This window comes from Nesoenas mayeri, assembly GCF_963082525.1.
Source record: "Nesoenas mayeri genome assembly, chromosome: W".
Classification (NCBI taxonomy): domain Eukaryota; kingdom Metazoa; phylum Chordata; class Aves; order Columbiformes; family Columbidae; genus Nesoenas; species Nesoenas mayeri.
In genome coordinates, this window is record NC_137553.1 from 14,716,153 (window position 1) to 14,733,204 (window position 17,052).

Here is a 17,052-nt window from a genome sequence, read left to right on the forward strand (position 1 = left end):
TGTGTATATATGTACTTATATAAGCCACAGAGCCCTTTTTATTTCATCTCATCTTACATGTCCTCTGAAATACTTCAGGCTTTTATATTGTATTAGTAAATGTTCTGTAGCTATAACTAGTGTACTGTAAGCAAGCTGTGTTAACAAAGTCATCCTACATAATCAGAAAGAAAAATTTCAAGATACATTCTCTAGTTTGGATGACTTCTGAAGAGTTTTTAGGAGTGCTTTGTACATGATTTTTAAGCTGCGCATATTATTCCTAGCTAAAAAGGCTTTGTACATGTACTGTCACACCCAACCAATTCTGCTTGTTTTTTTGACAAAGTGTAACATGACTCTTGGTTTGTCTGTGCTGAATCAGACTTCACATATTATTTACCTTTATAAAGAATACTTTAACTTAAAAGATTTGATTATTAAATTATGTTAACTATTAAATGAAGTTACCCTTAAACACCATGTTTATTTCTTAATGTACTGTGCAAAAGTGCAACATTGATTCCTAGCACAATATTCAGTTTCAATTTTCTGGCCTAAAATTCTATGATATAGACTAAAATGAAAACAAATTTAAAGTTACTACAATCAATCCCTTAATTTATGCCACCTAAAGGAAACAAATCTGTATTTTTGTCTGACCCACATTTGAGTTAAAATTATCATTGTGAGTTTATTCACTGCTGAATGCAGTACTGCCTCTAGACATGCAAAGTCAAGTTAGATTTCTCCTCAAGACATTGAGCAGTATAAAATAGATGTGCAGAAAAGTTCACTTTTGAAACTAGAGCAAATAGATTAATTGCAAATTATTGCAGCAAAGAAGGCCTTATTATGAAGACTACTGCTTATTTGCTGTAGAGTAATAGTATGTGTTTGTGTTTTTTCTTGCTGCAGCTTCTCATGCTCTGTGTCTTACACTGGTTTAAAGTTTTCATTATTTTTTTTTAGCCTGCTTGGGGAGCTAGTTCAGGTGATAAGGCTTTATTGGAAGAAGCAGTTTGAGTAAAGATAAGACTAAGACTTGCATGTGGAGTAGAATAATGTTTGATGTTTAATAATCCCATTACACGATAAAAGGCTAAAAAAAAATACAGCGTGAAATAAAATTGTTAACCGCATACCTGCTGTTCCTTACAGTATCGTGCATTTGACAATTTAACAAATCCAATATATTCAAAGTGTTCTAACCTCTGCTGTGGAATCTTTCCTTTAGCAAACAAAGTGTACATACTTATAAACGCATATATGTGTGTGCATGTGTCTTTTTTTTTATCCTTAGCTAACAGCTGTGGTCCAAAGCCTTCTAGCAGAGGGACTTGATTACTGTCAGGAGTTGCTGCTGAGACACTGGAAGGATTTTTGACCAAGGTTTTCTAAAGTTCAGTGTCACACCTGCCATGCTTTACAAAGGAGGGGGTTTGGATGCATAGTCCTAGCGTCTACTGTTATTTTATGTGTGTTTTTTTCTTTTTTGTCTTTGTCTCTCTCTTAGAATTAAACAGTGTTCACACTAGTCTTGAAATAGTTGACTGAATAAAAAGTATTTCACATAATAAAACTTAACAAAATCAATATACCTGTTAACTTTTAATGATGAGATAGTGTGGACACAGCATGTCTAACTGAAGATTAACCCCTTATATTTAGACTAGTAATAAATTAAGTTATATAGTTATATTCATGCTTGTGTTTTGTAAATTTAATTCAGTATTTTTGTCTTAGCTTAACAGGGTGGTAGGTTAGGCATCTGAATTTAGTTATAGTCTTTAAGGGGTTAATCCTGAAATGTGAAACAGATGCAAAAATCCACAGATTAAGTATTACAATAGTTTCCTTTATGATTTTTCAGTCAAAGTATTGTCAATGCAATAGGTGCCTTGCAACTTGATAGTATTTTTAAATTTCAAGAGTATTCATATATCTATTAGTAGCACATTTTAGATTGACATTTCCAGCACTAAGATTCTTTTCTGTGCACTTAAACTGTAATTCTTTTTAGTAAAATTATTTTCTAAATTGATTTTTTTTAGAGCTAGAAGTAATTTGAGCTTCAAATATTGTAGTGAATTATTATGATAAAAGTTTACACAGTGTCACCTATTTGCATATTAGTTTTAGAAGAATGTAAAAAAATTGACTGATTGGGCTACTAGACCCAGCAGGCTCATATTTTTATTTCTCAGTCTTACTTCACCTCATTTTTCCTGCTGTGGGTTTTCTTTAAATGTACTCCTTGTCTTTTATATCTTAATTGTACTTGTTTCATCAGTTATCTCACCTGGCACCTATCCTGTATAGGTTTGGGTTTTTTTGTTTTAAATGTCTTCATTTGCTCTGCAAATGCCTTGCTAGTGCAATTTTTATTTCCACTTTAACATATAATCCATAAGTTTGAATATCTGTGTGAGAAGATATCTATGTCCTTCTCAGCTTTGTTCTTATTTTGAAATCCCTCCCCCTTTTAGTCCTGTGTAGAGCAATGGGACTATCCTATTAAAAAAATACCCAAATCTGAATGTAGTACTTCAGATTAAGTTTAATGATTCTATTGCAATGCTGTAGCACCATGTTCATTCATAGCTCTTTAGTTCTCTGTAAAGTGTCTTACTATTTATTTTAAATTTGTGTATGAATAGGTGGTTTCAGAGCCGTCCCTTTGCAGCATCCCTAGAAGTTTCTCCTTGCTGGCATGTTTCATGAGACTCAAAATATCTATTTATTTATTTTATTGTCAGACTTACCTAAATTTATATCTTGCTGGAGTCAACTATATTGCTCCATACAGCCAGCTTCTGTGAAGTGAGTGCCATTGAGTGAGGGCTTTTTCTTTTGTCTTATCTGGTGTGTATCACCAGTTATGCTACCAATATACAGGGTGTTTCAAAAAGATGGACCCAATTTCAAAGCAGTATATTTCATAATGGCAACATGTTACAATTACACAAAAATTTACAAACGTTTTAATGAGTTATCAACTTTTAGTAACCTTTTTATAAATGCTCTATGTTCCCTCCACTGAGGTCACTGCTGCTGTGATTGTTTTTGAGGTCATCCAGATTAGTTGCTAATGGTGGCACAAAAACAGTCTTTGATGTATCCCCACAAGTTGCAGGGTGTAATGTCTAGGGATCTTGGGGATCAAGAGTGTAGGGCCAAATCTTGGGGTCCCATGCAACCTATCCAATGTTGAGACGGTGTGTCATTTACACATTACCCATTCAAATTGGGTCCATCTTTTTGAAACACCCTGTATTTTGTCACTAGTCAAAGTAGCCATTTTCATAATTAGTAAAACAAAGAACTTTTAAAGCTGATTGTTGCATTATATCCCTATGTTACCAAACGAGACACATAACCACGGACGTAGTTATATGCGGTGCTTTTATTTCAGCGCTGGGAAACCAGGGGTTCGCACCCAAAGCTGGTTTCAACAACTGATTCAGATTACACCATATTTATACAATTTGGTCACATACATATTCATTACAATTCTTGACAACCATTAGCATGTTCCACACCTGTTCTAACACAAGCTATCTGTTTAAGCGATGCTAAGTAACATTCGCATGTTTATCAGTTATTTCTCAGTTACCTGTTTTAAAAGAATATGTCATAAATCTATGTCAATTTTAAGAATAGGGTATGGTTACTAAGTACAAAGATTCTATGGTTACAAAGTCTGCTTATACAAAGATTCTATGGCTACAAGGTTGGTTAATCTTTAAAGTTTGCTACTTTAATGTTCTCCTAAACTTGGATACAGTTTGCAAAAGTTAGTTCAACTATAACACCTACAATTTTTAAGTAACCTGAAGATACCATTTCATATTGTTCAGTGGTTCCAGTTTCACTGATTAAACCACTTCCAAAAGGGCTTTGTGGTCTCTTCTTTTTTGGTAACAAAGCAATCAGCTTGGAATTTTAATCAAGCCTTTTCTGAACATTTAGATATACAAGATTTACTATATTCTCTTTATCTTTCAGGCATACTGCTTGTTTTTTAAACTATTATTTGCTTTTCTTTTTCCTGCTGAATCTTAAGTAGTTCATTTTCAGATCCTTCCTTGCATCCTAAATGATATTGGAGAATGTATATCATGGACTAAAGACTTTATCTGAGTAAGAAAGAGGGTACTAGAAAGTAATGGAAATCTAATACTGAAGAGCATTTCACATTCAGTCAGATTTTTTTTAAAGCAAAATAATTTCCATTTTTAAGGTATGATAAAAATAACATTGTCGCAGAGGCACCCCAAAAATCAATTTAAGCAGGCAATAAGCTCCAAACAGACTTTATTCTAAACAGAACTGTTTAGCAGAAAACCAACTAGAAACGGGGTTTATCCAAAATTATTCAGCGCTCTGACAACATTATAAACTAGATTCAAATACCGGTTAGGAGTTGAATTACTACACAACAGGTTCAGACTCAAGTGATCCCACAACCATAGAATGATGATTCAAATGTCCATCTTCCCACTTAGTGAGGACTCTCAAGGGTACCCAGAAGGTTGCTTACCAGTAAGGCAAGGTGTTTCAGTCCTTAAGGAATGTTTCTTAGATGGTGTCCCAGTCTAAGGAGGAGAGCCTTTGCAGACCCACTGCTCCAAGGAAGACCCACTCAAAGGGGGTCTCTGGCAGGCTCCATTTATAACCTAGCTGAATCTGATCTGTGGTCATTTATGGTAGTGGTCTAGAAACTTCTCTCAGCTGAGGTGTTTCATTGGTCAGAGGCCCTGTCTGTCAACCAAGGGATGTATACATGACCATAGTCATCTGTTGGTTTAGAAGTTTCTGGTGTTTGGGGGTGAGGGAGGGGCACGTGCACCTGCCACACACATAATTACCAAACATCTAGTACTTTTAAGATTTTTTTCTTTTAAAGAGTAGATCCCAAATAACATGTGACCATTAAAATTGTCAAGAAACTATGTTTGAATGTTTCTACTTGGTTAAAGTGGATTTTTGTGTTCCTTCTGTCTTGTGTTCTCTGTGCTGGTACACTGTGTCCAACCATCCTTCCTTCAGTATTTAATTTTAGGGGATATGTGTTTTTCCAGTGTTAGCTTCAATAAAGAAGTACTATGCATTGCATAATCTGCAATGCATTTGAAAATAATCCGAGAGCTAAAGTATAATATGCTCTTGATCTTTATACTGGGTTGATGCCCTGATCCTAATTGAATGGCTTTTATTGAACATTTACATTTGTCGTTCAAGTGTTTAAACTTCAAATGGTATGTGTGACATTGAAGCTACTTTAAGGAAGTGTCTTGCTCACCTGGTCAAACACCCATTCCTCACTGCATTTTGCCAATTCAATCCATTTTAGATGTAACTTCGGGTATGGTGAAAGACCCACTGGACATCTTGGACAGGCAAAAATGCCTTGACGCTCTGGCTGCTCTACGCCACGCTAAGTGGTTCCAGGTTCGGAACATCATTTTACTTTCTTCTTGTAGCCTTATGAGAGATTAGTTCAGTTGCAATATAAATGTTTAACTGTGTGAAAACACTCACCGTTGTTCATGCTAATAATACTTAATATTTTTCTGGTCCCTAAATTTGAATATAGAATGTTGAGTATGGAGGAACTGCTTCGTGCAATTGTTCTTGCTCATTTGACATGATTTTTTTTTTTCCGGTCATCGAGAAGGCAATGTTAAAAGCTTGACTCACTTGGGGTGATCATATGTTGTATATTTGTTATATATTCCATAAGGCTGCAGAGTAACTTTGCTTTAAATAATGGAATGTGTGTTTAAAGCTTTGTGTTTAATTTTTTTCCCTATTTCTTAAAGTGTATGAAGTGTAGGGAATGAAAGGCGAGAAGCAACTGTTTGGTTTAGTGACTGCATTCTGGCAAAGGCACAATAAAGAAACCAAACAGATTCCCTTGACCTTTCAGTCTCTGTACCTATTCCATAGACCTTTATTCTTTTTGTTTCTAATATAGAAACATACTGTATTGATTGTTACAAGTGAACACGGGTCAAAGCGTACAGGGGATCAAGAAATATTATTCTTGTATAACCTGTGCACTTTGACTTCCACCACCTTAAATTACTAACCCTGTATAAAATACTGCTGTAAATGGCAGCTCATGGAATAAATTTGTAGAATGATTTGTTTCAGTTATGTATCTGAGCTTCCATTGAACAGTGGTGTTTTAGTCTTTCAACAAATCCTATTCACTGTAGGTGTTGGGATTAATTGTTTTGATTTTGTATTGCTCTCAAGGCTAGAGCTAATGGTCTGCAGTCCTGTGTGGTTATCATACGTATACTTCGTGACCTCTGTCAACGGGTTCCAACTTGGTCTGATTTTCCAAGCTGGGTGAGTAATGTTGTTTTGAATTAGTCTTTTTAATGCACATGGTACTGCAAGTAAAGCATAGGAAAGTGTTACTACAGTTTTAAAATGTAGACTTTTTCAAGGAGTAATGCAGGGTTTTGTTTGTGGGTTGTGGTGATTTTTGTCTGTGGTGTTTTGTTTTTTGTTTGTTTTTTTGTGGTTTGTTTTGGTTTTGTTTTGTTTTCCAACAAATTATCCAGATTCCTTCTAAAAATTTAATTTTCTGAGGTTTTGTCATTTAGTGCTGGAATTTTTTTTGAAAGCAATTTTCTTGTTCTTTTCAATTCTTTGTGGGTAGCATTCTTATTCTAGATTTTAGCATTTTTTCCTTTACTCTGTAAAAAAGAATCTGTTGGGGTTTTTTTAACCACCTCTTCTGAATTGCTTGGACTTAACTGAAACTGAAAATAATGTCAGCTGTGCCCAGATAGTTCTGTGGTAACAGAAAGGCTACTTGAAAGAAGAAATTGCAGTAATTCCTGCAATCATCAATATATCCTTTCTGCAAGATGAAATACCACAGTACTAGTCCGTGGATGTGTCACCAGTAGCATTTTAATCAGTGTCACTTAGAAACAGATCTCTAGGTTGTACCCAGTTACCTCTATTAATTCTTGCAGCCAAGTGTTCTTGGAGCATTCTTTTTATATTGACTGGCTTAAATGATGCTCTCTAGGAGTGCAACTTGTGCTCCAAATATTAACAGATGTTCAATCTCCAGACTGGACAAAGTTAGTCTGAAACATATATATGTGTGGAGGTAAACTCAGCTCTGACTGTTTTGTTTCATAGACCAAATCCTGTTGCACTGTTCTACTTCCTAATGTAGACTTTTCAGTTTCAGCAGGAAGAGCACTAACATTGTCAAGACAGTTACAGTAGTTGGCATTATTTAAAATAGAAATGTTTTACAACTGTACTAAGCTTGCAGACAATTTTATTAAATTACTTCTGATAATATTTATTGCTTCTGGAAAAAAAACTGTAGAGCAGTTATTTCTGTTTTTTAAATATTTAAAGTAAAAAAAAAAAGTTCCAGTTTCCATGCTACACTTCATGAAAGATACACTGTACGAATACAGAGTGTTTCAAAAAGATGGACCCAATTTGAAATCACTGTATCTCTGCAACCATGAACTGCCCATGAATGAATCTCTTACCACTTGAAAGGGTGGGGCATAGAGTTTCAAATGATTACTGCTAGATGCCTCTCCCAGTGCATAAACAGCCCCTAGCCTCAGTCATTCGCAAGATGTAAATGTAACATGTTGCCATTGTGAAATATACTGCTTGAAATTGGGTCCATCTTTTTGAAACACCCTTAAAAGAAGCTAAGAAGTGTGTAAGCACTCTCAATATCACTATGATACTGAGTTGCCAAGGAATAAACCCTGGCACACTTTAGAAAAACATCCTTAGAACTATTGCAACATACAGCAGGCACACAGATGAAGAACAAGGAATGTTGTTTCTTATTTCTCACAATATCTATTCTAAGACACAGTCAGAAGGGAAGAGAGGTACGAAGCAGTGTGTCTCAGTTCTTTCCAAAAGTACTTCCTGGCTTGCTCCTGGTACCTGATGCATTGCCAGTGACATGAATCAACACTGAAGTAAGTCTGTGTAGTCAGTTGTTCTTTTGGCCTGTTGGTGATTTTAAATTAATGTGATTTCTGACAGTCACGGATGAAATTTCGTAGATCGAAAATATATTTTTCTGGATACAGAACTTCCCCTGACCTGTATACTAGAAGCCTATTAGAAGCCAAAGTGATGCCAGAGCTTTTCAAAAAGAGCCTAAGTAGTTGTAGTAGTTGTCAGTCAGCGACGAGCGAGTGAGAAGCACAGTGGCAGTTACAGTAAGTTCTGCTACAGAGCACGGATCAAGGAGAAAAGAGGGGCAGACCCAGGGCCAGGCAAATCCGCAGACAGGCAGAGGGACCACCTGGAAACCAGGTGATCTCGTGTGAGAGGCTGACGCGGTGGGGACGTGTCCAGGATATTTAAATGTCCCCTAGGGAGTGCAGGCAACCAGGAGCACAGCAAACAGGGCCAGAAAACAGGGGTGAGGCAGTTCGAGTGGCAAGGGTGAGCAGGGAGGACACTGCTACTTCAAACAAAGGCTACAACCCACTAACAAGGAGCTAAGTACAGCAGGAGGCATGGTATCCACCCAGAGAAGAGCAGTACCTTCAGCATTCCTCACAGTCCTGGCTGCAAGAACTGATGCAGCCATCCAAACTGAGCTTGGGAGGGAAGATGCAGCTGTCCAGGTCCCAGGCAGCAGAGTGTGCCCGAGTTTCTGCTCAGGGACTGATGGCAGCAACAAGCTTACCTGTGGGTGATGTGCCCAAGTGAAGGAGCTGCTCAGCCTGGTGACAGCTTCAAGAGGAAGTGACCAGGCTGAGGAGCATCAGAGAGTCAGAAAAGGAGACTGAGTGGTGGACTCACAGTCTGCCATCCCTGGCACAGGAGCAGAAAACAACCATGGCACCAGATACAAAAGACCCCCTACCCTCTCGCCACCAGGCTGTAAGGGGCAACCCAGAAGACTGGGGTGAATGAAAATGGGTTACAGCTTGGGGTGGCAGGCAAACACACCCTCAGTCTGCCCCACCTTCCCAGGTGCCTGTATAAAACAGGTATGAGGCCCTGGAACTTGATGGGCAAGCAGCTGAGGCTGCTGATGAAGACCCTTCTAGGAAGGAGGGGTCCTCTATGCAGCCCATGCCCCACATGAAACCCAGCAAACACATTAAAACTTCACATGTAAAGAGAAAAAGAAGGGTAATTGTCATAGGTCACTCCCTTCTGAAGGGAACAGAAAGCCCGATATCTCGACCTGACCCAACCCATAGGGAAGTCTGCTGCCTCCCTGGGGCCAAAGTAAGAGATGTAGCTCAAAAACTCCTCAGGCTGGTAAGGTCCTCTGATTATTACCTGCTATTGGTTTTAATGTTGGCAGGGAAGAGATAGGCAAAAGTAGTATTAAGAAAATCAAAAAGGATTTCAGAGCTTTGGGGCAGCTGGTCAATGGCATAGGTGCTCAAGTGATTTTTTTTGCCTCTGTCTTTTCAGTAGTGAGCAGGAATACAGAATGGAACAGGCAGGCCCAGCAAATCAACATATGGCTAAGTGACTGGTGTCATCGATGGAACTTTGGGTTTTTCAACCATGGGATAGTCAGTCCTTCACCAGGTCTCTTAACACCTGATGGAGTGCATCTCTCACAGAAGGGGAAAAGGGTGTTTGCTTAGGGGATAGCAGGGCTGATTGACAGGGCTTTAAACTAGATTGGAAGGGGGAAGGGGGCGGTAGCAGGCAGGTCAGTGACAGGCAGTGGGATGGCACACCAAAGCTTGAGGAGATGCTTGGCAGTGAGATTCCTCAGATTGTGCCATGAGGTGAAGGGCATAATCAAACACACTTGAAGTGCTTCTACAGTAATGCATGCAGCATGAGGAACAAGCAAGATGAACTAGAAGCCTTGGCCCAGTCGCAGGGATATTATATAATTGGCATTAATGAAACTTGGTGGCATGAGTCCTGCAACTGGTGTGCCATGATGGATGGCTACACGCTATTCAGAAGGGATAGGGAGGGTAGGAGAGGTGGAGGGTGGCATTGTTTGTAGCGGAGGGGCTGGAGTGCATGGAGCTGGCAGTTGGCAACTGCAAAGTTGAGAGCCATTGGGTAAGAATTAAGGGTCAAACAAATAAAGCAGATGTCGTTGTGGGTGTCTATTACAGGCCACCCAGCCAGGATGATGACACCAATGAGTTATTATTTAAGGAACTAACTGAAACCTCCAAATCATCTGCCCTTGTCCTTATGGGGGACTTCAACTTGCCAGATGTCAATTGGCAATATCACACAGCTGGCAGCAACAGGTCCAGAAGATTCCTGAAGCATCTGAACGATAACTTCTTGGTGCAGGTACTAAGGGAACCGACCAGGAAAGGTGTCTTCCTAGATTTGATTCTCACTAACAGAGGGGGTCTCGTGGGAGAAGTGGTGACCGGTGGCTGCCTTGGACACAGCGACCACGAAGAAGTCAGGTTTAAAATCTTTGCTAATGGGAGGAAAACTTCCAGCAAGACCTTAACACTAGATCTGAGGAGAGCAGACTTCAGGCTGCTCAGAGAAGTACTTAGTAAGATTCCCTGGGAAGAAGCTTTTGAAGGTGTTGGGGTCCATCAGTGTTGGTCATTTTTTAAGTACCACCTACTAAGAGCACAGGGGCAGGCCATTCCAAAATGCTGAAAATCTAGCAGGCAGGGCAAAAAGCCAGCTTGGTTAAGCAGGGATCTTCTTCTTGAAAAACAGCGAAAATAGAAATTACATGGTCCATGGAAGCAAGGTCAGGCAACATGGGAGGACTACAGAGATGCTGCTTGCCATTATAGTGAGGAAATTTATGCTGCCAAAGCTCATTTAGAATTGAAGCTGGCCAGCACTGTGAAGGGTTTTTAAAATATATTAATGGCAAAAGGCAAACTAGAAATAACATTGGCCCATTAATTGATGAGCATGGTCACCTTATCAACAGGGACATAGACAAAGATGAGAAGTTTAATGCTTTCTTCACCTCGGTCTTCAACACCTAAGATGGATTTGGAGGGTCCCATAACCCTGGGCTGTAAATCCATGGCTGCAAGAACAATAAACTCCCAATCAGTCTGCAACTTGTATGGGATCTGCTACTCCAGCTAGATCCCTGCAAGTCGATGGGGCCTGATGGGATTCATCCAAGGGTGCTGATGTCATCCAGCTGGCTGATGTCATAGCAAGACCTCTCTCCGTGATTTTTCAACACCCTTGGGAATCTGGAGAGGTCCCAGAAGGCTGGAAGCTGGCAAACGTTGCCCTAATCTACAAGAAGGGCAACAGGGATGACCCTGGCAACTACAAGCCTGTCAGCCTCAATTCTGTTCCTGGCAAAATCATGGAAAAGATTGTTCTATTGAAAAACATCTGAACAACAATGCAGTCATTGGTCCCAGCCAGCACGAGTTCATGAGGAGAAAGTCTTGCTCAACAAATGTTGCTTTTCCATGCGAGAGACGGAACCTGACACACTAATATGATGTTCACAGAGTTCACTTTATTGTCTGACCGGGCTAGCTTTATACCAAAGCTCCCCTGTCCACGCGCCTTGCAACAGCGTGATTGGTTACAGCATACGCTCTACAATAACGTGATAGGCTGCATGAACTGTCTACACGCTCTGCATGCACGTGTCGGCGATTGCTCAGTGGTTGTTACTTTCTTATAGGGTTCCTTTTGTTTCTTTTGTCTCTGGCTTCACCTCTCAGCCAGGCTGGCCACGACCCCATCCCCAGTCACCTGGAAAGGTGATGGAAAAGCTCATTCTGGATGTCATCTCCAAGCATGTGGAGAAAAAGAAGGTTATCAGGAGTAGTCAGCACGGGTTCACCAAAGGGAAATCATGTTTGACCAACCTTCCACTTAAATTTGAGAAAAAACTTCTTCTCAGTAAGGGTGACAGAGCACTGGAACAGGCTGCCCAGGGAGGTTGTGGAGTCTCCTTCTCTGGAGACATTCAAGACCCACCTGGACATGTTCCTGTGCGACCTCACCTAGGCGTTCCTGCTCCAGCAGGGGGATTGGACTAGATGATCTTTTGAGGTCCCTTCCAATCCCAAACATACTGTGATACTGTGATAGCCTTCTATGATGGTATGACTAGATGGGTAGACGAGGGGAGAGCAGTGGACGTTGTCTACCTTAACTTCAGCAAGGCCTTTGACACTGTCTCTCACAACCTCCTCATAGGCAAGCTCAGGAAGTGCGGGCTGGATGAATGCATGGTAAGATGGATCATGAACTGACTGGATGGCAGAGCTCAGAGGGTTGTGATCAACAGTGCAGAGTCTGGTTGGAGGCCTGTAGTTAGTGGGGTTCCCGGGGGGTCAGTGTTAGGTCCAGTCCTGTTCAACCTGTTTATCAACAACCTGGATGAAGAGACTGAGTGCACCCTCAGCAAGTTTGCTGATGACACCAAACTGGGCGGAAGGGTTGATACAGCAGAAGGCTGTGCTGCCATTCAGAGAGACTTGGACAGGCTGGAGGACTGGGCAGAGAATAACCTGATGAAATTCAACAAGGGCAAGTGTAGGGTCCTGCATCTGGGGAGAAATAACCCTATGCGTCAGTACAGGTTAGAGGTGGACCTGCTGGAAAGCAGCAGTACAGAGCAGCACTTGGGAGTTCTGGTGGACAATAGGCTGATCATGAGTCAACAGTGTGCCCTTGTGGCCAAGAAGGCCAATGGTGTCCTGGGGTGCATTAGGAAAAGTGTGGCCAGCAGGTCGAGAGAGATTATCCTCCCCCTTTACTCTGCCCTGGTGAGGCCACATCTGGAATACTGTGTCCAGTTCTGGACTCCGAAGTTTAAGAAAGACAAGGAATTACTGGAGGGAGTCCGGTGGAGGGCTGTGAAGATGATTAGGGGTCTGTAGTATCTTTCTTATGAGGAGAGACTGAGAGAGCTGGGTGTGTTCATCTTGGAGAAGAGAAGGTTGAGAGGGGAACTTATCAATGCTTATAAATATCTCAAGGGTGGGTGTCAAGAGGATGAGACCAGACTCTTTTCAGTGGTGCCCAACGATAGGATGAGGGGCAACAGGTACAGGCTGAAGCATAGGAGGTTCCATCTGAATATGAGGAGAAACTTCTTTACTTTGAGGGTGCCAGAGTACTGGAATAGGCTGCCCAGAGAGGTTGTGGAGTCTCCTTCTCTGGAGACATTCAAAACCTGCCTGGATGCATTCCTGTGCAATCTGCTCTAGGTGAACCCTGCTTTAGTAGGTGAGTTGGACTAGATGATTTCCAGAGGTCCCTTCCAACCCAAACCATTCTGTCATTCTGTAACTGAAAGCGTTTTGTGATGTAATGTTCTTCAAAATTCCAGTATCAAAAGTTCTGTATTGAACAACGGTTGTGGCTTTTTTGTTTGTTTTAATCAATCTTCTAAAATGGCTGGGTTTTCTTATTTTTGGTCTAGGCTATGGAGTTGCTTGTTGAAAAAGCAATTAGCAGCGCTACTGGACCACAGAGTCCTGGGGATGCACTGAGAAGAGTTTTTGAGTGTATATCTTCAGGAATCATCCTTAAAGGCAAGTTGTATTTGATCAGTGTGTGTATACTATAGACTTAACTCTTGTGAAATCTGTACTCATATTTGAAATAAGGGAGAGATGTACTACTAATTTGCCTAACCGTTGTAGGTGGTCCTGGGCTTCTGGACCCTTGTGAGAAAGATCCTTTTGATACACTTGCTGTAATGACAGATCAGCAACGAGAGGATATTACTTCAAGTGCGCAGGTAAGGAAAATTATGTGTGAATTAGCTAAATTTGATGGCTGGGGTTTTTTTGAGGTGGATTTTTTTTGTGTGTGTTTGTGTTTTTTGTTGTTGTTGTTTGTTTGTTTTTGTAATGGAGCTATATGGTAGACATGAATTTTCCTTTCTTAGACTATTGTCCGGTCTTTCAGATGATCAGTTTTAAGCTAGGCAATGAAAATGTCACAACAGAGGATGTATAGTAGTGTTCATTTTTGCACTAAAATTAACATATTTTCCTGAAAAGTTTGAAGCACTCCCATCTATATATATCTGTAAAGATGCTCACTCTACAGCAGTATGTTATTAGATTTAAAATTACATTGGCATTTAATATATTATAAATAAATCTGTGTAAGCTTAATTTTTAGTATATATTGTATCAACTTACAGTATTGACCATTCAAGCTTTAGCTTAAGAGGTTACTGCCTCTACCTCTTAATTCAGTCCTTTTGCTAAAGATTACTAATGCATAATGGGACATGTGACAAGCCTTGGCTGCTTCAGTGCAAGTCCAGCAGCTAAAACATATGTATTTATTTTTAATCTAAGATGATTTACTTTGTACAGAAGCAGCAAATGTGACATATACATTTTATTGTGTTGACTTTGTTAGGAGAAGGAAGAGGGGATAATAAAGAGCTAAGGATAATGTCATACACCACTAATGTTCTTCATTGATTGTTTGACAAGATACTCAAAATTGACATTTGTTTCTAACAGAAATATCTTCTTTCTACCCTTTTTCTAGTTTGCATTGAGACTCCTTGCATTCCGTCAAATACACAAAGTTTTAGGAATGGATCCGTTACCACAGGTGAATCAACGCTTCAACATCCATAATAATCGTAAAAGGAGAAGGGACAGCGATGGGGTTGATGGATTTGAAGCAGAGGGAAAAAAAGACAAAAAAGATTATGATAACTTTTAAAAATGTTTACCATCAGTGCTAATATTGAAGGTGATCCCAAGTCCATTTGTTGCCTTGCTTTTAAATGGACATAATGTCTGCTTAAAATGTCCAAAACCAACTCGGTAATTAGATTTGGAAGAGAATGATCTAGCTCTTGTGTGAGATTCTGAATATTTTAATGGATGTACTGTATCAGACAAATTATGGATGGAAAAATTGCAAATGGAAACTCCTGTCATTGGAAAAAATAATTTGAGTTTTTTTCCTCATTGCATTTTCTTTAAATGTGTTGCTAACTTCAGTAACTTTTCTTCTTTTTTTTGTCTTTTTATTAACAAGTTCGTTGTCTTATCTTGACTGCATTTAATGGAGCATTTGCTTCTGTTGCTATGTGTATTTTGACTTTTTATTTAGAAGTTTTTTTGTTTGCTTTTGACACTAGTTCTAAGTTACTCTGTGTTAGAAAGTATAAACTGTTCCCCTCTCAATTAATATTTTACAGAACTTTATTTTGTAAAGTGAGACTGCAGGATTATGTGGGTTTTTTTTTTCCTAAATGCGAAGATGTTACAACAGATAATTATCCTGCCATTTGAGTGCTCAGAATTAAATGTTTTTGCCAGTCTTGTGGCATTTGTATCCTTAGTGTGATATAATGGTGTAATTAAGACAAATTTGTGTTAATCTAATCAAGTTTGCTGTTAGTTGTGCATTAGCAGTATAAAAGCTAATATATACAGTATGGTCTTGCAACAGTTTTAAAGCAGATGCATAATCAAAGTTTTGCATGATGATTTTGTTTTTAATAGAAGGGCATTTAAAACTATCATTTTAGGTTAAATGCATAGGTCTTTGTACAATTGACTTTGTGACATAGCAAGGCCAAAAAATAACTTTATAAATTTTTTTTCTCAACATACAAGTGGGCATTTCCCATATAGACAAAGCTAGTAGTTCTTTTCAGTCAGCTTTTTCTATATGATATTAATGCCTCTCAGCCCTTAAAATAAATGTTTGTCATATCAGTGCCTGTGAGGTTATTGCTTATAGCTATTCCTGTATAAACTTTCTGTGATTTTTTTTTTTCAATAATTCAAATATTAAGAAGTATTACTGAAAAAGTAAAGGTTATCAAAGGGAGAGAAAAACAAACACAAAAACCCCAACAAAACAGAACAGAAAATTATTTGATGTGGCCATAGTGTATGCTTACGTCTCTTTGAAAAAGCTAAATATAGCAGTGGTGTAGTAAAATTACATCCTACTGTTAATGTATGCTCTGGTACATAAGTGTGATTTGTCACAGCACTACAGCTGAATACGCAAATAAAAATTAAAATGTATTAAATGACTAAAATTCATTATATGCTGGAAACTGAAATTTAATTAATTCTGTTCAATGTGTATTATGCTTTGTTGCAAACTCATAAAATGCACAGATTAACACAACAGTCTGGTAACTACTTTATCGATGCTGTAGGAGAGTATCACAAATGACCAAGATAATTTGTTATTTCTGGTACAATTTATTGTAGAAAACCCTTTTGTTCCATTTTGAGGTTGAATTTATCTTTGACCTTTTTAATAAATAGCTCTTGGAGTCGGGGGATTTTTTTTGTTTGCAACACCTACTGCTAACAGCATGGGCCAGTGGAATTAAAAGACAATATTTTAGAAAAATAGAGAGAGTCTTAAATAAAATATTTTAAAATAGTATTCTTCAAGCATCAGAGTGCAATTTTCTTATTAGTGGTTAGCAAATAAAAGGAAAGCTTTCTCATTGTAGGAAAGATTTCTTACCAGTTTCAGCATCAAAAATACAATAATTAACATGTGCTTTAAAACTACTTCAAAAATATTATGCTAGTTTCTGTTGTCCAGCCTTGATGTATAGCTTGTTCTTAGTCTTTTTTGAAGAGGATATCTTGCTGCCATGGTATGTAGTTAGCCCTTACTATTTATTTTGAAAGCTACAAGTGCTATTCATGTGGCTAGTTCATCTCCATACCAAAGATTCTTTCCTCATAAAGCAAACTTGCCTATTCAGGCATGTGAGCCTAAATTTAGCATTTAAAAGGTCAAAGATGTATTTTTGTTCTACTGGCTTTTAACTCTTAACCAGTTTCTGGATCTTTTGAACTATTGTATACTTAAAGTGATTCCACATTAAATATGAAGCTGTGACCATGATTTTTGTGCTGTGTGGTGAAGAGTGAATTCGCAGTTTGTTTCTGGTTTTCCTGCCCATTTTAATGGACTATTTTAACTATGCAACTTCTGACTCTTGTTAAGCTAAGAAAAATGGAAAAACAAAGATTTAAAAAGAACAGAGCTAGCTTTGATTTAAAATATTACATTGTACACTTAGGAAGACAAATCTAAGATCAAGAAATCAATTTACAAACAAGTAATCAT

General features: G+C 38.8%; 1 protein-coding gene across 1 annotated transcript in view; it reads left to right on the top strand.

Annotated features, from left to right (window-relative positions):
• Positions 1-16,818, top strand: part of LOC308051373 (zinc finger RNA-binding protein-like) — a 65,605-nt gene extending 48,787 nt beyond the window's left edge. Inside the window, exons 16-20 of the mRNA XM_080361770.1 lie at positions 5,336-5,433; positions 6,244-6,339; positions 13,385-13,496; positions 13,608-13,705; positions 14,476-16,818. Of these exons, the coding sequence (XP_080217896.1) occupies positions 5,336-5,433; positions 6,244-6,339; positions 13,385-13,496; positions 13,608-13,705; positions 14,476-14,655 (584 nt within the window). The 3' untranslated portion in view covers positions 14,656-16,818. The remainder of the gene's footprint in view (positions 1-5,335; positions 5,434-6,243; positions 6,340-13,384; positions 13,497-13,607; positions 13,706-14,475) is intronic.
• The last annotated feature ends 234 nt before the right edge of the window (positions 16,819-17,052 follow it).